Source organism: Manacus vitellinus, unplaced genomic scaffold (assembly GCF_001715985.3).
Source record: "Manacus vitellinus isolate BGI_N305 unplaced genomic scaffold, ASM171598v3 scaffold_58_pilon, whole genome shotgun sequence".
NCBI lineage: Eukaryota > Metazoa > Chordata > Aves > Passeriformes > Pipridae > Manacus > Manacus vitellinus.
The window spans coordinates 1,589,018-1,611,112 of record NW_021940671.1 but is presented as its reverse complement, the minus strand read 5'-3'; the positions used below and the strand labels follow the sequence as shown (position 1 = coordinate 1,611,112).

The following is a 22,095-nucleotide window of genomic DNA, read 5'->3' as shown; positions in this document are numbered from 1 at the left end:
ACCATAGCTTATTTAAGCCATAAAGTGTAGATGGGAGGATTCATCTTAATTGGTGTCACTAAGGAAAAGAGTATGTTAGAAGTAATCAGTAGTGAGCTCATGGTTTAAAACACACATGTAACACATGCACATGTACAGCACTGTGGAGAACTGAATTAGAAGCTGTATGAAAATACACCATAAAGCCTGAAAAACATTGGACACTGTCAAGGTGGCTTTCCATAAAATAGTGCAAATTGATGTTAAAATCTTTGGTTTATAATCAGTTAGAAAGGGTAGTTTGGCAGCAGTGTTAATAACCTCTGAAACAAAAGTAGCATGAAAAGGGGGATTCCATGAGCAGAACTCAGCTCAGAAGGCTTTGTCTCATGTCTATGAAAAATCAAAAATGGTATCAGCCATTTCCCTGTCTAGGAGAACTGGATGAAGACCTCTCCTCATCCTCTGTGGAGGGAAACACGTTTCTGTTTACTTCTGCTGAACACTTGGTCAGAGAGTGTTGTCTGCACTGTGTATGAGGCTAAAGAAAGTGTTAATTTTACTATTCTCTACTGCATGAGGTAGGATGTGAATGGTGTGTACTGAGGTGACATTGGAACATTCCATCTGCCATAGGGACCTAAATACTAATCATAACTGAGTCCTTTCTTCCCTCTATGTGGGTTATAACTGCGGGAATAAGATGTGTGAGTGTGTAAGCTGAGCAGCATGTAGATAAATTTCAGATGATGATTTAATGCTGGTGAATACAAATCTTATAGTCCTGCATGCAGTCTGGTACTGGAGAGGACCTTTGAGGTCAATTCATTTCCCTTCTGTCATAGGCAGCCCTCTAAAAGAAACTACATGATAAAGTGATACAGCCCCATCACAAAATTAATTTTTTGCCACCATTTCTACTACTGTAAGAGTGCAGGAGGAAGAATCCTCCTGCAGCTCCTTGGAAATGTGGAAATCTTCCTATTCCCAGCCTTAATATACTCTTATTCAGTTTATTCACATAATTCTTTCCTGCCAAAATTGTGCTTCTGCTTAAATAGCGCTTCTCCCTTCTGTGTGCTCATCCGTGATGTATTTATAGGGAGTCCTCTCTCAGCATTCACTGCATGAGATAAAACAAGCCATCCTTTTTTTAGTCTCCTTTCGTATAACAGACTTTCCACAATCTGAATCATCCTTGCAGCTCATCCCTTCACCTGCTGCAGTCTGAGCATGGGGAGCAGAACCAGCAAGAGCAGCTATCTATTGTCTTACCGGGGATTTTTACGGTGCCATTAATAGTCCCTTGTTTCTTACTGCTGTATTGTGCATTTACACTCTCTGTGTGTAGAATTGTTCAAGCATATCAATTATGTTATACAGTGAACCATCGAATTCTGGTGTGTCATCTCCACTGGTGCCACTTGTGCTCCTCGGGAGTGTGGTCAGCATCTTGCAGGCAAAATCCTTCGGTACTTTTCAGCTGGTGCTTTTTCATCCTTGATAGCTCCTGCAGAGTGTTTCAGCATGAAGATGTTTCAGCAGTCATTACAAAAGCAAGTGAATCATTCAAGAAAAGCACAATCCATCCATCTTCTTTAGTGTCACCAATTAATAGCTGCTCAGGATGCTTTGAAACCTATAGCTGCCTAAGGGAAGAAAAATAACCAACCCCTTCCCACAGTGCTGTGCTATCATTATATTTTGAGTACCTTGCCAGTGCAAAGAAGCTCTATTTAATAAGTGAGGTGAGGGCAATATGCAAGGGGCTTTGATGTGAGGCTTTAAAAAAGGGTAAAAGACCAGTTATGCCAATCTGGGATAAGAAGGGAACTAAAAAACAATTGGTAGACAAGAATATTTCTTATTATTGGAAACCATTTCTCATTCCAGAAGCCAGTGGTCAGAGCCTGGCTGATTTTGGTGGACACGCTTCTGTCTGCTGCTGCCCCTCCAAGCAAGCAGCATTGGGGCAACCACACTTTCCTCCACCTGATGGAGCTGGAACAGCCTTTTACCTTATGCTTCTGATTTGAAATATTTTGCTGCAGACTGTGCAAAAATAAGGGACCATTTTTAAAAAGGGGTAGTGTTGCCTTTGTGGGCAGCTCAGGCTGGGTCTGTGTGCTCATTCCTCAAGTCACAGGGTGCTAGAGCAAAGCCATTGCACCCTTTGGTGGGGCTGCTCCTTGGGAACTCTGTCCCGGAGTCAAATCCTGACCCAATGTTTGCCAGACATAAGGATACACTCCCAAACCCACCCACAGCTGCTGACCCCCCTCCCTCCCTCCCACCTCACCTCCCTGTCTGAGACATTATGGCTGCTGATGGCTTTTGCCACTGGACACACAGCTCTGTCTGTACAGGACATCAATGCCACCTGTACAGGATGTCCGAGCAGGATGGCAATGCCACCTCTTGAGGGGAATCAATTCACTTCCAGCTAATGTGCCAGAGGTGGAGGTCTGTGCCTAAGTGTAATGGAGCCTGATGGAGGCTAATTAAATAGAAAACCATCCATTCGTGCTGTCTCATTAGGGATTTGTCATAAAAACCTTATGTTCTCTTACAAGCCTAAACAAGTGTGTTCCCCATGTAAAAATCAGCCATAAAGCTCTCTGGAGAGTAGTTAACATGTCTAAGCTGTCATTTATAAGGGCTGTCTGCAGCCTGGATCCTGCAGGTGGGAATGGCCTTTCCAGTGTCCTCAAACCACCCTGCATAAGTGGGGCATCCCTCCTTCAACCTGGGAAAGAGGGACAAGCCCAGCCATCCTGCACTGGCAGTCATGTGGAGCGGATGTTTCTCCATCTGGCTCTGACGGGAGCTGGGAATCAGAGGCAAAGAGCACTTGTTATTCCAGAGCTGTGCCAAAGATGTTCAGAGGTTAAGGAAGTATAAGTCTAATAGTAGTATTGCCTGGGAGCTGTGGAGACTGGCTCCCCTCACCGTTGTAAGTGGTCTGGTCTCCTCCTCAACCTCAGCTAGGCTACTGTTTTTGAGGAAAACTGATTATCCCGTAGGACACGGGAATCATCATGTTATTTTTGCAGCGGAAGGAAGTTAAGGGCTGTGTCCCCTTGGCTGCCCCAAGGGAAAAATCAGCATGGTCTAAATGGCAGCTCTCCTCAACGTCTGTCCAGGATGAGCTTTTCACTCACCCAAACAGTGCAGGATTCAGAGTTTCTGCCAAAACTAGGACTTCTGCAGAAGTCATACGAGGGCAGGTCTCCTGTGCAGGAGGAGATAACTGCTTTGGGTCTGTGCGACGACCCTTGGGGTAACGCCAGCTGGTGTCTCCTTGCAGGCGTCGGAGGTGGAGCGGCAGCTCTCCCTGCAGGTCCACACCCTCCGGGAGGACTTTCGGGAGAAGAACTCCTCCAGCAGCCAACACATCGTGCGGCTGGAGAGCCTCCAGGCCGAGGTGAGTCACCTGCGCTCGGCCCAGCTCCTTCAGAAGGCAGCCAGGGCTGTTTTCACTTGTGTAATGACCCTCCCTGAACTGAGTAAACAGAACCTGCTGTTGGAGCAAACAGAGGGGTGGCAGCAGTGGGGTAAAGAACTCCTCCAGCAGGAATTTTTGCTGCAGCCCAGGGATGGCTGGGCTGGCTCAGGCCAGCTTCCAGTGCTGCCTTGGCCACAGCATTCCCAGAAAATGAATGGATGAGAAGGATCTTCCAGGAGCTAAACCACAGCTGTGCTCCTGCAGGGCTGCTGCCCAGTTTGGGTTAAACTCTGGGGCACGGTGGGAAGGACTGCAAGGGTTTTTTTTTATCCTGTTCCTCACGCTTGCAAAGGAAGCAGCAATCCTCTCCTGCCTCTGAGCCACACACTTGGGAAAGCAAGGAGCCCCTGCCTGTTTTAACTTTGGTACATTAGCAGGAATGATACAACCTTCCTTCCTCTTCTCTTCCCTGATGAGGTGTCACTGGGAACCATGTAGGCAGGAACTGCACAGGTAGATGTCCAACTCTACTGCCCAGCCAGTTCTTTTATTTAAAGGCCGTCTGGAAAAGCTTTTCCTAAAATCTCTCAATTTGTTCTTTTCTCCCACTCCCACCTGCTCCTTGCTGGTCCCTCGCCTTTTCTTCCCCTCCCCTTGGTGTGGAGCAGCAGGTCCTTGAAGTAAGTACGGAGGCTTGGAAGGGTTTGCCTGCGTGTCCATCGCTGTTACCATGCATGCCTGTCACTGTGCATGCCCACCTTGCCTCCTCACCTCCTTCCTGTTTTGCTTTCCAAACCCCATTCTCCCCATGTCCTTCCCATGGCCCAGGGCTCCGTTATACAGTTATTCACACTGTGTTCATTACTGGTTTGCCTGCCAAATACAAACTCTTGCTACAACCTCTGTATTAAACCTCTTATTTTTCTTTCTCCAACCCTCTCAAATCATGATGGTGGTGGGCAGAGACATCTCAGAAGCCATTAGTCACCTAAGAGCAGTTTCCAATACCTCCAGCAGCCTTTACCCTACGGAAATAGCAAGTCAACACACTTGGCTAACTTTCCTTTCTGCAGCCAAATCTTTCCAGCAACCTGGAAAGCAGCAAAGAGACAAGGTCCTAAAAAGGCCAAGAAAACAATGGGAAGTTGCTGAATTTGTCTACGGTCCATGGGTTGAAAGGAGGCCATAGGGACTATTTAGAGTTATACTGGGCTGGTGGATGGCTGGCATGCCAGTCCCCAGAGATCCTGTGTGTACTAATCTGGGAAAAGGCTCCTTCTTCTTGGTTAAACAAGAAGTGACCTTGGCTAGTGCTGATTCATCCTGTGCACTGTTCCCAGCTAACTGAGTCACGGAGGGTTTGTTTGGCACACTGTCCCTCCGCCTGAAATCACTGCCCTTGACAATTAAAAGAAATGAACCAATTTTAAAGGCAACTGATCACTGGGAGGCTAAAAATAAGCATGGCACAGAAAGGAGTCTTCACAAGGAAAAAGACAGAAAAATCCCTGATGAGGACCTGATGAACACACAGCAATTAAGAACAGCTATGAGCAGTACTGTGGCACAGCCCTGTGGGGAGCAGGATCCCACAGGCTCACCCTGGATCCTGCTGGCTCACCCTGTGGTCTTCAGCACCCATACAGGAGAAAATGCTACCATGCTCAGTTAGGGACTAGCCAGGAAAAGTAACTAGTTTTGCCCAGTCTTGCAAATGTTAAGGTAGAAGGGGTGGGCAGGGCTGGTCTTTGCTTAATCCTTTTGGACATTTCTGCCTGCTCCCTGACCTGCCAATGCCCACCCAGCCCTTTTAGAGCTGCCTTTGCAGCCTGGAGAAGGAGGAGTTTCCTTCCAGAGCCTTCCTAAGCTTTAAACCACACACACAAAGTTTCTCTCATACAGGTACAGAATACTTATGTACCTACTTTGGCTTTTTTTTGCTGTTTCATTTCTCTCTCCGGAATGTGATTTCCCTCCTCTCTGCTTCCTGCAAAGTGTGGGGTTCCGACACTGCCTCTCTTTCCTCTGCAGATCAAAATGCTGACGGACAGGAAGCGGGAGCTGGAGCATCGCCTTAGTGCCATGATGGAGGAGAACGACCTGCTCCAGGGAACCGTGGAGGAGCTGCAGGACCGAGTGCTCATCCTGGAGAGACAAAGCCATGACAAGGACCTGCAGGTGAGGAGGCAGCAGTGAGGCAGGGAAAGGATGGGGAAATGCAGTAAAAGACACGTTTTGGGGCAAAATTGGCCAGGAAGATAATCAAGAACCGAGAGTCAAAACAACTCATAAATCCATAGAATAAAACGCCTCATGGCAGCAAGTAAGGTCCCAGGTGTTCCCTGGGATCTGGGAACAGATAACAGGAGCCTCAGCGACAGCAAAGAGCAGCTTAGGAGGGAGACCTGAGCAAGGGTGTGGGACAGGGTTCTGGGGAAATTAGGTAAATGTCAAAAGAAGCAGAGAATTTCGGTTGTAGTTCATTTTAGTTAATTTTCTAAGAAAGGGCTTCTTTAGACCCTGCTGTCCCAGAGGGCAGTCACTGGCCTCGTGGCTCTCACTGCTCAGACAGTTTCCTGTGCTGTTCATAGCCATGTGTCACCAAATATCACCCCCCAGAGAACCACCTGGCACCTCTGGGGCTTATGGCATCTTGAGAGAGAGCAAGATTTTTCCATTTTGCTGCCATGGGTTGACAACCCCTGAATCCCCAGGTCTGCAAAACAGCCCTGAAATATTTTTCCTTTTTTTAACATGTATTTGTATTTGTGCATATATTTTCTAAAAATCTGTCTGTATCACTTTCTTTTTGGATTCATTTCCTACTGTGTTGTTTTCAGCAAATTGTTTTACCTGAGTCCTAACTTCTTCACAATGTTTCTCATTTTAGTGCTGATTAACTTGCTATTTTTATCTTTCAGGATATTCTGGAGTCTAAACAATGTCTAATGACATTTGGAGATTATTAAGCTCCAATAAATAGCAACACCAGCCAAGAGTACTTTTCTCCTGGCTGGAAACCCTGCTTTGTGTCACTCATTTCTCCCTCCCAGCTCCTTCAGAAACCAAGAGATTCATCCAGTCCTTATCACCTCCACTAATACTTTTTTTCCAATACCTTTATTTTCTTCACAAGCTGCACCAAAGCCAGATGGAGCTCCAGGAGGTGCGTCTGTCCTACCGGCAGCTGCAGGGGAAGGTAGAGGAGCTCAGTGAGGAGAGAAGCCTCCAAAACCTCAACACAACCAGCACATCCCTCCTATCTGAGATAGAGCAGAGCATGGAGGCAGAGGAGCTGGAACAAGAACGAGAGCAGGTATTTGCCCTCCAGCCCCTGGGAAAGCCCACAGGCCTCTGTGACCAGCCCCTGAGGGAAAAGGGAGTTTATTGCATTTGATCTGGGTTTGGAAAGGGCCAGAAAATTGGGAACAACACCCTTTTGACCACATGAAGCCAAACCTCTGCATCCATTTCAAAACCAACAGAGCAAGCTAGACAGATATTTGTGAGGTTCAGCAAACACACACTTCACTTTACCACAGAAGGAGGATTTCCATGGCCTTGGTGTCCCAGCCTCTTGTCTCTTGTTTCAGCTGAGGCTGCAGCTCTGGGAGGCCTATTGCCAAGTGCGGTATCTCTGCTCCCACCTCAGAGGGAACGACAGCGCCGACTCCGCCGTCTCCACAGACTCCTCCATGGACGAGTCTTCAGAAACCTCATCAGCCAAAGACGTCCCAGCCGGGAGCCTTCGGGCAGCTCTCAGTGAGCTCAAAAGACTGATACAGAATGTGCTGGATGGGGCAGACTCCACGGTAAGTTGGTGGCACAGAGACACCTTGGCTTGTGCATGTCCCAGGCCCAGGTGACAGAGCTTGCTGCAGGTTCTGCTGGATCTGGAAGTTCCCAGTCTCCAAGAAAACCTCTGTGGCCCACAGAGATGGGCTGTCACAGTGCACAGCCTGTTCCATGTGTCTCAAATGGTCAGACAAGAGCCAAGCATGTGGGGTTTCAGCCCTGCAGTGGTCAGACCACCTAAAGTTCCAAGCTCATGCAATAAGTTTCAAGCTCATGCAACCGTCGTTGGCCTGGGAGTCATTCTGGAAAATTAATAAACATAGGCTTACTTTGAGATTTTCAGTAAGTTAGAGTTTCAACGTGGAAATACTGCAGATTGCCTTATACATCACAGTTCAGTTATTTCTCTTAGGGTTTTCCTAACCTTGCTTTATTAGCAATAGCATCACAAAAGCATTGCAACCCCTACGTGGGTAGGTTCTGTCCCTGCGAATTGTCACTGGGTATGAGTGTTGTGGCAAGAGCTGCCAGACAGGTGAAAGGTTTTGCTGGCACAAGATGATGTCTGTGGGATATTGCCCCCAGGCTGCTGAGCAGGAGGGGAGGACTACTCAGCATCCACAGGAGTGCAGAATTACAAGAAAACACCTCACTTTTCACAGTGGCTCAAATCAGGCCTGTTCCCATCCCCCACAAGCTGGTTGCATTGCCAGGATGACTTATTTGAGATGCCATGGTGAGGAACACAGTGCAGACCCTGCAGCTGCAGACCTGCTTGGGAGTACTCACCCTCCTAGTTTAAGGACCCATAACAGCTGCAAGAAGGCTGAGTATAGAGATGAAGTTGTATTTGTTAAATAAAATGTGGAAAGTCCTGCAAAAGGTCCACAGACAGAGATTGTAGCCATATGTTACCAAGCAGGTCTCTGTACATTTGGTTTGTGTTAAGCTCTGCATGCTCTTTGTATCATGTGTACAAGCACTACCACTGGCTGAGCACATTTCCACTGTGGAGGTATCTGGGAAAAACCCTGAAACTCTACCGAGGTCACATTCACATTTCCTTCTTCCTTGTTTAGTACCTCCATCCCAAACCGGTATCAAATTAATGCAATTGCCTTTTTTAAAGTGAAATCTGAGCAAGAGATTTCTCTCCCGCTCTCAGAGCTCTCGACGAAGCGACGACGACACGTTAGAGGAACAGATCAGGAGAACAAGTGAGGATTCACGAGCCCTGAGGGAATTAATGGAGGGAGAACGGGGGAAACTGAGGCAGAGTTTGGAGGAGCTGCAGCGACTGCACAGCCAGGTTAGCAATCCCCACACTTTACATGTGGTCTTGTAACACCAGTGTTCATCCTCCAAGACATGCCTTCCATCGAAGAGATCAACATGATAAATAACTCAGGAGGATTTAGGCCAAAACCACTTATGGCTGGATGAGGGAGACATTGTTAAACCCAGTGCAGAGGATTTATGCATTTAGAAGGAGAGTTTTTGACAGGTTGTCTGGGGTCCATCCCAGGTATTGTCTCAAACAGCCAAACTTCCTTTAAACCTTTCTCCCAGTCCACTTTTCAGCCAATCTGTGTTGCTTAAGTTCATCTCAGCAGAAGACCCCAAAGTACAAGTCTGCTTGGTATGGGGTACTAGAAACCCAAAGGCTTCCAGTCTGACCCAAATTGCTTGCACTAAGCCCTTGTGAAAGACATATACATCCACTGGGTGGATATAACAGTGCTGCTCTGCTGTGCATGAAGCAGGGTTTGACCCCTTCCATAGCAGCATCACAAAACCCTCAGAAATGCACACCCAGAGAATCCTAATCATGGCCAGCCTGTCACCCCAGGGCCAACAGGGCAAAGGCAATCTCAACAACAACAAATGATCCAGCCCTGAAACCAATTCCACAGCCAAGGCACAGAATCCCACTGCATCTGCACTGAATGTAGCACCACCCATGTCTGAGGTCCTGTGCCAAGAGCAGTAACTGGAGAGAGGCACCCAAGAAGATGCTCTGCAATCCCTGTTTCTGTGGGACAAGACTCCATATGCTGGAGGGGATCCAGAGGCTGCAGCAGTAGCATCCTTTGGTGAAGGTGCTTGTGCAGCACCAACTGCACTGGAGCAGGGAATGGGATTAACACTGGTCTTGGCAGTGGTGCTGTATTGCCCTTTTGATGTAACCCTTTAGAGAATAAATAGGAAAACATCCCTGTTCAGAAAGTCAGCACAAGTCTGACAGCCTTGTGTAGGGCTGTGGGGGCTCCCACCACGGGACTGAAAAGAGTGAGAGCATCATTAAATACCCCAGCAGTGATGGCTGCCTGGGTGTGGGGGTGGGAATGGTCCTGCTGACAGAGCAGCTGGTCAGAGGCAGAGTGGAGAAGGGGAGCAGCCCTGGAGCCCATCCTTCTCGGAGGACTGCTCCTCTCAGCGATGTGGCCACCACAAGAGACAATACTGGGGGTCCAAACTTCTGCCCCAGTGAGACATGAGCCCAGACACTTCTCTGGCTGTGCTGCCATGGTCCTGTGCATCACCCCCAGGTCCCCCTTGCCCTTAAACACCTGAGACAGAGGACACAAGGGCTTGACGACTGCAACCTGGCTCTGCTGACCGAGACCTTTCGAGGCTCTTTCACACATTTTGAGTGACCACCTGTACACCACCCTGTGTGTCTGGAGCAGCACCTCACACACGAGGCCTTGACAGGACACCAGGAGGGAGCAGCACGTGGTTGTTTTTTGCTGTGACTGATCATCCCAAACTCCCCAGCCAAGAAGGACCAGAAGACCTGGCCTGGATCACAAATCTGGAACCCTGTCTCTGCTTTTAGGGGTCTCTGACTACCAGAGCTCTGAATATTTAGTGAACAAATGGAAAACCGCACCTCTATTTTCTTCTTACACCTCTATGTGATATGAAGAAAGATGGGGCATAGCTACCAATGTAGCAGACATTGCTCTTGGAGAAATCCTCCAGCCTCTCACAGCAAGCACACATCTCCCACAGCTTTTGCCTGTAACCCATCCTTGCACTTGCTCCACGTTAATAATTATTCTCACCTCCCACTGAAGAGGCAACATCATCTTCTGTTCAGGTGCTAAAGAAAATCGATGCACATGGAAATCTGGTCCAACCTGGGGGAGCAGTGCTCTGCTGCCTCTTCATTTCTCTGTGCTGTCACTGGTATTGATACAATCAAAGGGAAACTCCTCCTAAATGGCTTTTGGAACCGTAGCACCACACACATTCATTGCTCCTGCCTGAGAGCAAGGTGAGCTGGTGGAGATGGGAGTCACCCCTGCCTCTGTCTACACTGGGAAATGGTTTCACATCTTCTCCCTGTCCGTCTTCTCCCTCAGTGGCATCCCATTCTTACCTGAAGCACAGATAAAACTAGTTAAAAGCCCAAAACATTCCCCAAACACTGTGTTTTGGGCCTCTTGATCCCCTGTCCCCTGGGAATTCTGCAGAAGTGCTCAGCACCTTTCACATTGCCCCACTACTGCTCTCTGCCCCATCGCTGCCCTGAGGTGCACCCCACGGGGGGCTGTGGGAGGGCAGGGCTCAGGAACAGCTCCCCAGTTCCCTGGCAGCCCTGGGACACCATGGGGAGTCTCTGCACACAGACAGGGTGTGTTCACACCCTCCTCCCCCCGGCCCAGCCACGCCGCCCTAACGGCAGATCCTCCCACGCCCTGGATGTGATGAGCCCTTTTTGACTGTCTGCCCTCTATTTAAAGATTTCTTTGAAGATTCAAGCACTACTGAGCTGCATTTAGAGACAGGAGGTGGGTCAAACGCTGGAAGGGTTTCCAGGTGATGGAGTAGTGTAACAGAGCATGTGTGTGCCCTAGACAAAAGAAATTAAACGTGTATGAAATATTGCAAAGCTCTGCTAATGCGATCCTTGCATGATTTTACACCCTATTAACTCACTCTGCACAGGACCAAAACGATAGATCATTTCTCAGACTATTTAAGACTCCACACATATTTTAAAGTCTAATTAAAATTGTAAGATGTGCCAGTAACACCTTCTATGGCATGAAAGGGAATGTTCACATCCTTTGTCTACAGCTTCATTCTACAGGAGACGTAATGGCCCCTTCAAAAAATCTTATTTGCTGCTAAATTATGTTAGCAATAATTTAACCCTGGAAAGATCAGAATTACAACAGGCAGGCTCAGAGGATGCATTCACAAGACAAACTGCTTGGAGAGGGGCAATATTTTAGTGCCGATGCCATAGTGACAGCAAAGTCACAGATGGGTCCTGCTCTGTTTTCAGTGCTGTTTCTGCATGTTACTGAGGCTTAGTGACCATCTCGCTCAGACCAGCACTGCCACCATCCCAGGGAAAGCCAGCACACTTTATGAGGTGTTGCACCAGCACTAACAGCCCCCTCCCAGCAGACACAGCTTCTCCTACAAGCAGGGGAGCTCAGCCTCCAGGTTGGCCCACGTGAGTTTTTTTTCCACACACACACTCGTGGTGAATTTGCCTGAGCAGCCCTGGGTTTCACACCTTCCCTCTGCCCACAGGTCACGCTGCTGAGTGTGGAAATGACGACGCTGAAGGAGGAACGGGACCGGCTGCGAGGAGCTGCCGAGGACAAGGAGAGCAGCGAACGGCTCCTGCAGGCCATCAGGGACCGGGACGAGGCCATTGCCAAGTAAGTGGCACCAACAGCCAAGGCCAGGCTGGGTCAGCAGTTACAGACTGCCTTGGCAGGAGGTGCCTCTGGGGTGGATTTGTCCTACCCTCTGCAAATCCGAGTAGCTGTTACAGTGTGATGGAGCGAGTCTCGGTTTCACTGGACTTGGGAAATGCTGCCAGGAGCTTGGGAACGGGGCAGGAGATGTGGATTTCCAGAGCTGCCCCATGGCAGGATTGGGGACATTAAAGAGGATGCTGTGAAGCATGTTTTTGCCATCCCTAGTGCTGGCATGAGTCACTGCAAGGAGGAGAGGACTTCAGGGAACCAAATGGTCTGCCCTATTTGTCATATTTGAATTCTTTTGCTCTTCCAGACACACCCTGCTTTCCTGCCCATCCCCATTACAGCCCTGCTTGGGCTTCTTCCCTAAACCATTTCATTTCTCTGGTCACTTGCTCTCCTTTCCTGTTCCAGGGTCTTTCTTACATCTCCAGTCCTGTAATTCTCTGTTTCTCCTTTTGGGATTCTCCCACTGGTTTGGCTCTTTATTTTCCCCATCCTCTGCACACCTGTGCAGTTCTGCTCCCCTGTACCCTATGCCCCCCTTCCCCAGCTCTGTCCTTGGGCCCGCCAAAATGCCTTGAGAACTCTTTGCCCCGAGGAGAGGGGCAGAAACATTCACACCTCTGTGCTCCAGCTAGAAAGGATATATGTGGTAATCCCTTCAATAAGCAGATGAACCAGGACACCACAAGTCCATCTTCTTAGGGAAACTCAAGCCCCAGGCAAGAGGAGAAGCACAGGAGCATTGCAGCTCTGAAGGTGCAGGAGCTAAATCAGCCTGCACCATCCCTTCACCTTTCTTGAAGTGCCCTGATCATCCCTGCTGCTCTTGCCCAGGTAGCTGGCTACCGAATTCCCATCGCTGTCCCCTGTAACACCTCCATCTGTTGGCAAGGATCAGGAGCATCCCAGCTGTCTGCCAGGCGCAGAGAGAGGTGGTTCTGACATTTCCAGTGCGTGTGGGTTGCGGGCTGTGCTGTGGCCATGGCAACACGCTGCCATCAATCCCCGGGTAATATCCAGCCAGCGAGGGGGAGCTCGGCAGCAAAAGCCTGTCTAAGGTGCTCAAACCAGAGCCGGGAGTGGAAGGGCACAGTTTCTCCAGTCCACTAATGACCCTGCTGGCACAAAGCACCAATATTTACGGCTCACTGTCGTGCAGCACAGGAGCCTCGGGAACGGGGACGAGAGGAGTGTGCAGGGGGGAGTGACGGGTGATTAATGAGCAGAAAGTGGCAGCAAGTGAAAGCAGACAAGAGCGACTTGTTGCTGGAAATGAAAACATCCCTCCCAGACCGAGTGGGCTGTTCCCAGGCACTGAACCTCCTGGGAGGCTCGTGATATGCTTCCCACCTCACACCTCAAGGGTTAAGTCGCTTTTGTTGAACCCCTCCCCCAAAAAATCCCTGACTCTGAACAGAAATAAAATCACTGCCCAAGGCAGACATCTGGCGTGGAAAATTTTTGCTTGAAGCTGAAGTTTGGCAACATGGGAAGCAATAGGAAAACAGGATCCTATAATAGGAAGTGTTAAGCAACCAGTACCTGGAATATAAACACAAGTTCTCAAATTGCTCTTCTGCAGGGGAGCACAAGGGAGCTATTAGGAGGGGAGGAATTAGCTACAGTTAATAAGATGTAATTATTTCTCTCGAAAATGTTTGCAAGGAAAGATGGTTCCCAGCAAGTCATGTTACAGCTTCCCATCACACAGCAGTTAATTGAAAACTTAAGCTTTGTGCTCACCTGTTGTGCTCCCAGTATGGTGAGCAGCATCTCCCAGCTTGGGCAGCTTACTCCATCCTGAAGGATAATTCCTGTCCAGTAGCAGCTGGAACATCTCAGCCACTGAGCACTCAGGGCCCTTTGGGCAACCTTGTCCATGGTGTTACAGGCCCAGTGGCCATCAAATGCCTGGAAAGAAATGCAGCAGTGGTGTTCCCAACCCCATTGAAATTGGGATCTCTCCTTAAAGCATAACATTTAATTCAAACAGTTTTAACAGTTTGTCATTCTTTAAAAGCATTTGCTGTGATAAGCTCTCCTTTCATTCCTTCCTTCAGTCCAAGTACCAAGTAAAAGCACAATTGTACTCTTTAAAGGTTTTGTCTGTTTGTTTGTTTGATATTTCAATTTATTGATCAAGTGGTTAGACACAGGTCATTTGATTTTTAGCACATACTGTTCTTTTCTATGCATTAGTAAACAGAAGAAAAGGAAAGAATGTTTATATATAGATTTTACCATGTTTTAGATCTCTACTTAAATGGCAGGTGGTGCACATTATCCAGGCACAATATTACCTTACACAGCAGTGCATCTGATTTTCTTTTTGTATTCTTCATTGTGTGCTTACCAGAAATCTGCTGGTTTTATAGTAATGATGTCAACAGCTCTGTCCCACTCTTCAAATTAATAGATTGTCCAGAATAGAATGGAGATGAACAGTTTAGGAAGCGAGGACTTGCCAATGAAAGAAATTGTTGACTTCTCCTCAAGGATATTTTTAACTCTTGCTTTAAAAAAAAAAAAGAAAAAGAAAATAAAAAAGAGAAGTCACGTGCCCCAATTTCTGTGATCCCCACAGGAAGAATGCAGTGGAGGTGGAGCTGAGCAAGTGCAAGATCGACATGATGTCCCTCAACAGCCAACTGCTGGATGCCATCCAGCAGAAGGTGAACCTCTCGCAGCAGCTGGAGGCCTGGCAGGTGAGCAGCCCTGGCCCCACAGGGCAGGGTCTGGGTGGCACATGGTCCCAGAGGCACCTTTGGGTGACTGTCCCCCCTCCCTGTGGGTTTGCTGCGTTCTCAGCCCGTAGATTGTGGGGTTTGGTTTTGGCTCTGCAGGAGCCAGTGGTGCAGTGGGGCTCAGGGGGCTGAGCTGCCCTCCCTGCTCCAAGGTGTCCAGCTGAGAGCTGTTCATGATACAGGAACACTCATTTAAACAGACTGTATCTCATGGCTGCAAGCAGAATGGGGAACATGCACATGGCAGAGTAACCTGCTGTGCCCCTGGAGGGGAGGGGTCCGTGCAGGAGGTGTCCCCAGCAGGTACAGCCTGGGGGATGTGTGGACACAGCATGTCCATGCATTTCCATAAAGGACCAGAAAGGTGGGAGAGTGGGAGGCAGAGGGGTTGTTATGACTGTTGCTGCACTGTTTTCATCAACTCAGAAGATCCATCAAGACGGAGAAGCTAAAATCCCAGCTCTCCACCAAGGTAAAAAAACCAAACCCATGGCAGTCCCACAGCTGCCCTGGAGATGCTCTGCTTGGGGTCAGTGGGGAAAACCCTCGTCAAGGCAGAGAGCCCTTGAGAGCAGGCAAAGCTGTCTCCCCCCAGAACCAGCACTGAGGGAGGGCTACTTTAACACCAAATAAAGCAGAATCAAAAGGTCTGTGCCATTTAGAGTGATTTGTTGCAGACCATGCAAGACCCCAACTCTGCTAAAAACCAGCCTGACCAGTAGAAACCTTTCCCGTACAACCTCGCTCCTGTCTCAACTCCACTGTGTTTTCGTTTCTCTCTTTTTTTTTTTTTTTCTTCTTTTCTTTTCTTTCTCCTGCTTACAGTTTGCTTCCTCAGGGCTTTTTACTATCTGGCTCCTTTGGTTTCTGATCTAGTGGCCTTTCTCAGTTCCTGTACCAACAGCTTTAGTCGTACACCCCTCCTGCCTTTGAGGTGAGCTCCCCACACCCTCGCCAACACCCGCCATCCCCTTGCCTGCTCCATCTGCTGCCACCATCACCCACATCCTTCTCTGCCCTCACCATCATCTGGCAAGAGGGGCCAGTGGGGGGTCTCCATTACCCACAATATCCTGCACACACACACCCCACCCCAGCACCAGGCCAGGGCACGAGGGGTAGAAACCCCTTGTCCCCATGGTGAGGCTTTTACCAGATCACCACGGGAAAAGCCAGGCTGAGGTGCACATATTATTAACCCTCTGTATCCACTTATCAAGGATCTGGAAAACTTCCTGAAATAGAGACTGGCATAGGAGCTGTCTGGATCCAAGTTCTGCTTCAGTTTGGATGGGTGGTATTTGAGACCTACTTAGTACACTTAGTATTTAGTGCTAGAGTAAACCCAGCTTAGGGTTTAACAACAGGTCCTATTGCAGCAATACAACAACCCCAGAGCTGCTCCCACCAGCTCTGAGGTGAGGCCCAGGCCCACTAGCACAGCAGTAAGTTGTCTCCAACTTACTGACCAAAAGCATTATTACACAGCAGCAAAATAGTTTCCAACACCTAATGTCCCCAGAACAGCAGCTCAACCACAGAGGCACAAAACAAGTCAGGTGATTTATGTATTTTGGGGACTGTTTTCCAAAGGTGAATGTTTCTGATAAAATAGAATAAGAGTCTCTGCTTTAGCTGGGCATAAGTAAAAGCTTTAATCTGATAGCATTTTGTTCTTGCACCCTTCTAGTCTGCATTTTACCAAGGACTCTCAACAAGATTACTCTGTTCTGTAAACACATAATCATACAGGCTATAAAATAGGACACAAGCAAAAAACCTCCACAGCCAAGTGCTGTGCTCTCTGATTCACACATCTGACAGACAGGGGCCCAAACACAGTGCACTCTCAATAGTGCATATTGTATTTTTATATATATATAAAATATTTTTTGTGTATATATATAAAAAAATATATATAAATCATACTCACCCCTTGTCGTGTGCTTGATCAAGGACACAGATCTGCCATGCAGGAGCCTGGGTACCTACTTCATTTACTAGAAGAGGTGCCTTCAAAATCCCAGTGCCATACATTTTCACATGGCAGCTTCAGCTCTGGAAACCTGTTTCATCTTAATACTGATGTTTACCTTAACCTCTTCAACTCTCCCTCTGCCTTTCCTCTCTCCAGCCCTGCTCTTAAAAGATCCAAAGCTTCCCCAGTCTGTAGCTCTGCACCCTCCTGCTCCCCCAGGGAAAGTCCCCATAATAAATTCAGGTCCAGGTCATGGCTATTGATCCTTTTCCCTGCAGAAAATGCTGCAACAAGAGATTAAACATCGTTTAAGTTTCCACTTCTACTTGGCTGATTTGATTCCACAGAGCACCTGGGTCACCTGCTGGGCAATGGCAGCACCTTCCCTTCTGTCCTGGTGCTTCCCTGACAGGCTGCCTTGCATGAGGTGCCAAATGAACAGCACTTCCACCACTGCAGCCCATCCAGAGAATCCTTGTTCTCACCAGATAGTGCCTTCAGTCCTAATCAGGGACCAAGCTGCTGGAGAACATTTGATTCCTCCTGTAGGGCTAGTTTGTGGACACACATTTTCACTAAGCTGCAGTTTAAACATGCAATTAGAGCAGAAGTAATGGATTTGAAGGTTTAAAATCTGTAGGATTGATAGCCATGTTTTCAAGGAGCACAGCAGCACACCGTTACTGGCAACAGAACTGGCTAATTATTTTGTGTAGAGTAATTCCACTGTGCTGCAAACGTGGACAAAACCAGAGAATTTCTGGTACATCTCAAAAGCCCCAGTTCATGCCGAGCTGTCAGTCAGATTGCTTCCACTGCTCTGCTCTGGGGGAAGGAGCAGATTTAAGGGATGAGCTCACTTCTCTTTGGTAAGTCTGGTGCAAAGCTCACGTGGGGTCTGGACAGCCCCGACACCTTCCCCAGCCCCTCAGCACCTTCCCCGAAGAAGCCCCACTAACGTGGCTGTGCTGGCAGCTCTGCCACACCTGCCTGCTCCCCACAGTGCACACACAGGCCTGCTCAGCACAGACCCTTCCTTCTTCCAGCATCTGCTTTCAGCTGCATTTGTTCTTTTTATTTATTTCTCCCCCCAAAGGGGACATCTACAAGCTGCAGACAGCGGAGGAACATAGTTCAGGGGTGTCACAGGGTCCCAAGCAGGCTCAGTGCTCCTGGGTGAGAGCACCTGAGTGATTTATCCCTCAGAACTGTGTGATTTATCTTCCTGGCTCACTGAAAAGCCTCACAGCAGCAAGCACAGCTGAGCCTGCTGTCGGGTGGGGGCTCAGACCTGTCCCCACTCTTGTCATCCCTGCTCCATCTCATCACTGCACGTTTCATACCCATTTCAGCCGCATCCCGGCGCGAGCTCCCGTGGAGCATCAGCTGCCACTAACACCCCTCTCCTCTCCCTCTGCTGCAGGATGACATGCACAGGGTCATTGACCAGCAGCTGATGGACAAACACCCGAAGGAATGGAGCCAGCTTGCTTATTCCTTCTCCAGTGGCTCCGGAGCCAAGCGGAGTGCCAGACCCTCCCCCGCGTTCAGGCCGGAGCAGCAGGGGGACGAGCCCGTCGGGGCGGAAGGAAACCGTCTCTTTTCCTTTTTCAAGAAAAATTGATTTGAAAAAGAGAAAACTCTCCAACAGTTCCTGCTTCAAGATGGGGAGTGGGGCAGCTGCCCAGCTTGCTGATGGACCCAAGTCTGATCCACTGAGTAAAAAAGAAGGGGGCAAAGGAGTTAACCCTTGAGACTCTGCACTATTTACACCGCACCTGGTCTGAACCAAATGTTTACAAGAATTGGAGATTTGCAAATTGACAATGTGATACTAATAGAAAGAAACTTTTCTTATTCTATAAGTGAAGTGATAAACTTCAGGGTATATTTTAGCGCTTCGGCACAGTCCAGTTTCTGCTGTGAAGAATACTCTGATTGTCTTAAAAGCATTCTCATGCTGGAGAAGGAAATAAGCAGCCCCAAGACAGAGCAGTGCAGGGGATTGAGAACTGCTGTCACAGTGAGCACAGGGGGAAGAAGAGGCTGAATGTAAGAGAAGAGAGGGGAGTCATTTATACCACCCTCCAGTCCTGGCAGCTGTGACATCCTTCATCCATCCCACCAAGACTGGAGTCACTCTGGCCCCAGCACTGCCATGTTTTGACAAATGTAGCTTTCTCTGTGGTGGAAGTTGAGCCCTCACTGCAGATCCTGCCTGGGCACCTGCAGCTCTGCGTGGCTGTTCACCCTCGCTGGGAATCCAGGCTCCTCACAGCTCAGGGCAGGGGGCAGATTGCTGGTGTCACTGTCTTCTCCAGCTCCCTCCTGTTACAGAGGTAAGAGTTGCAGTCTGTAGCTACACAGAATGTTAAGGATTTCTCCCCAAGAGACTGACCATCTACAACAGATTACAGACTGGATTAAAGTTGTGGGTGTTTGGTCCTGGGGCAGCTGCTGTCCCTCTGATGACCAAAGGTAGTTGAGGAGCTTCAGCAAGTCACACACTTCTCCCCAAAGCCATGCACACCTCCCAAACAGAGAAGAAACCTGTCATTTTAACTGGATAGGCCCCCAAAAGCCCAACTAATAATTCACTGAAAGCCTACCCATAATGATGTCAGTGGGTCTTTGACACTGGGTTGGCACTCAGTCCTCAGAAAGCACACTGGCATCTGCCTTCACTGAGGCCAAAGGCCATCAGGGTGTCTACAAAACTCTGGAAAGCCTGCAGGTTACTCTGCCCTATGCAGTAACATTGGCTGGGGCCCGGCAGAAAGGAGGAGTACTTGTCCCTGCCTGCAAGTTACTTCTCAGCCCTTTGGCAAGCAGGGAGCCAAACCTCCTACTGATCAAAGATGATCAGAGCCTGCCTTGCACGACTTCATCAACAAGAAGCAACGTGACTTTTTTGGTGTATGCACACAGCAGTGCTGGAAATCCTGCAATACTCAATTAAGGACCTTCCCTCTGCACTGGATAGGCACCTTACAGCTCTTCTCTTTAACACAGTCTACCATCATAAGCCAGTGAGGAATGCCAGGCTCAGTTCAGAGATGTCCTGCTGCTGTCATGCAATTTTCACACATTCTTGCAGTTTATGATACCCACAGGCCCTAAGTTGTCTCCCTGCTGCTTTAAACAGGCCACCACCTACACTGTCCCACAGGAAACAGAGCTGGGTACACCTTCAGCTCTGCCCTGCTCAGCAACTTTGGTGCTAAAACACCATCCTACAGGGAGCTGCTCTCTCTGCTCACTATTTACAGGAACAAGCTTTCTGCTAGAATTAGGTATCAAAAACCTTCTTCTAAGCAGCAGGTAAGAGGCTGGTGGCTTGGGTTTTATTATTCAACTTACCTATGGGATAGAACATCCATAATACCTCAGTACAAATATCCTTTCTGCCTACAAAGATTTGAGCATTCCCATATTTCCTTGTTAGCATGAAACTACTGCACTGATATTAAATCATCTTGCACTCAGATAGCTCCATGGTACAAGAAGCAGAGTACTCTGAGGTTGGAAGCTATGGTAAAGAGCTGAGTGGTAAGACCCATTTACTTGAAAGCAATGAAACCTGGATTGCAGAGCCTGCTCCAGGAAATACTTGGGCAAAGCCCCACCAATACAGCTTGATGCTTATGGGGAAAAGAACCCGAAGTCTCACAGGCAGGGAAGGAAACTGAACCTTGGCCTCTCCTTTCTAGGCAATGCTCAACTGTTGAGTATCTGCTTGTATCCACTTGTGCAAGCGAGGGAAAGGGATGTAGCACAGTGCCAAGTGCTCTCAGGATGGTGAGTCCTCATCCTCCTGTCTTACCTGTACTGTGACTCTCCACAGGACAAAGACATGAGGCACATGCTCTGCATCTCCTGCTGCCAGGACTGTTACACCCACATGCATTAACATAACCTTTGATACCTGCAGAAGGAGGGTTCACGGATGCCAGCAATACCTGTGAACAGTTACACCCTGAAAAGGATGCTCTGCTTATCGTGGGAGAGCCACGTGAACATCTCGGTCCTCACGGACCTTTTTTCTGTTGTCAGTTGTCACTTCCCAGGCCCCACCAGCTCTCTCTTCAAGCCACATGCCCAGCAGCTGTGTGGGACTCTACCCCCGTGAGGATGGATGGATGGATGCAATCCAAAGGCAAGGGCCTTAAGTTATCCCATGAAGATGCAGTAATGAGATGAAGAAAGGTGCCTTCTGCTACATGTTTGCTGAAGAAAGCGACTCATTCACTTGCAGGGGGAGGCACAGCACATCTCTTCATTTAAGGAAAATCCTTAATCCCACTGCAGTTTTATGTATTTAATAAGAGTGATGGAAGAGATTGCAAGAGGAAAGTCAGCGTGTTCCAAGGTGCCAGTTGGGTATGGTTTCTTCAAACTAGCCCCTTAACCCTAAAGACTTAGTTGCACTACTAAACCCAGAAATACAAGAGAACTGGGTGTAATGAACTGGACAACACACCAAAGGAGACCTCCTTGTGCTGAGCTGCTACTCCACAGGAACAGAAACTGCCTTAACATAGCAGCTAGGTTTTGTCGTTCTGTCTTCAAAACCCTCACCCGTGCAGTCCTTCACACTCATTTGTCACACTGTGTTTTAACAAGGTCCCGACCACTTCACTTCGCACTGTCATCAAAACACTCACCTCCATCCAGTCACAGCCAGGAGCCTGGAATCAGCCTTGCAGTGCTGGTTAGAAGACACTTCACTCGTGGTACCTGATGCTCCCAGGACACACATGGCATAAAGGACACATCGGCTCCAGTGGATGAGATGGAGGAAGCGCATTAATCCGGCAGGTACTCAGGATCTCAAAGGAGATTTAAGGCGTGGGATCAGCAGCTCTAAACACAACCCTCAGCCTTGCTTTTGAGATAATGGTAAATAAAGCAGTAGTGCTGCACAGTCACTGTTCAAATATTGCACAGAGAAGAGATGCCTGCTGAGATTAGGGTTACAAAGGACTTTCCCGCAGTTCAGTAACAGGTGACTGTTTGGGCAAAGCCTGAGGGAAAAGGGATCAGTCTCCCCTTCACAAACTCTGTAAGGGAAGCCACTGTAAACAAGGAACAAGTGTAACTGAAAGGCAAGTCACTAGCACTTTATCTTATTACAAACTTAGATCAGCAACTTGCCATCCAGGTGAACAGCAGATCAGCTAATGACAACAGAATAATTTTGCACAGGGAAGCAGGAAGGGAGGCTGCAGGCAGGGCCAATGCACTTGTCCTACTTAGGATGGTAAATTCCAGATTTGCCTCTCCATCAGGCAAACTCTCTACTCCCCACTCAGCTATAAAAAGCAAGATTGTTTGAACCAAAAAGCCAAGAAAGGAAGTGTCTGGGTGCTGCAGCAATGATTCCCTTGGATCGAGAGGGAAAAAGCACACAGCAGGGACAAG

General features: G+C 48.5%; 1 protein-coding gene and 1 long non-coding RNA gene across 6 annotated transcripts in view; one reads left to right on the top strand and one right to left on the bottom strand.

Moving 5' to 3' along the window:
- Nucleotides 1-20,814, top strand: part of BICDL1 (BICD family like cargo adaptor 1) — a 48,418-nt gene extending 27,604 nt beyond the window's left edge. Inside the window, exons 3-12 of one of the 5 annotated variants that reach the window (XR_003916181.1) lie at nucleotides 3,287-3,403; nucleotides 4,093-4,104; nucleotides 5,456-5,602; nucleotides 6,561-6,740; nucleotides 7,018-7,236; nucleotides 8,385-8,528; nucleotides 11,771-11,901; nucleotides 14,537-14,657; nucleotides 18,098-19,013; nucleotides 20,385-20,814. Coding sequence is in view for 3 of the 5 variants with exons in the window: in XM_029963301.1 (XP_029819161.1) it covers nucleotides 3,287-3,403; nucleotides 4,093-4,104; nucleotides 5,456-5,602; nucleotides 6,561-6,740; nucleotides 7,018-7,236; nucleotides 8,385-8,528; nucleotides 11,771-11,901; nucleotides 14,537-14,657; nucleotides 18,098-18,298 (1,272 nt within the window). In the remaining 2 variants the exon portion in view is untranslated. Of the gene's footprint in view, nucleotides 1-3,286; nucleotides 3,404-4,092; nucleotides 4,105-5,455; nucleotides 5,603-6,560; nucleotides 6,741-7,017; nucleotides 7,237-8,384; nucleotides 8,529-11,770; nucleotides 11,902-14,536; nucleotides 14,658-15,521; nucleotides 15,631-18,097 lie in introns of all 5 variants that reach the window. The other 4 variants (XR_003916182.1, XM_029963301.1, XM_018081952.2 and 1 more) reach the window with 4 other exon arrangements.
- On the bottom strand, nucleotides 5,364-10,503 carry LOC108641254. The gene is made up of 4 exons (XR_001921873.2): nucleotides 10,288-10,503; nucleotides 6,962-7,521; nucleotides 6,543-6,611; nucleotides 5,364-5,569 (listed from the first exon to the last, which is right to left on the bottom strand). It is a non-coding gene; the product is annotated as an uncharacterized LOC108641254 (long non-coding RNA).
- Nucleotides 20,815-22,095: the final 1,281 nt, after the last annotated feature.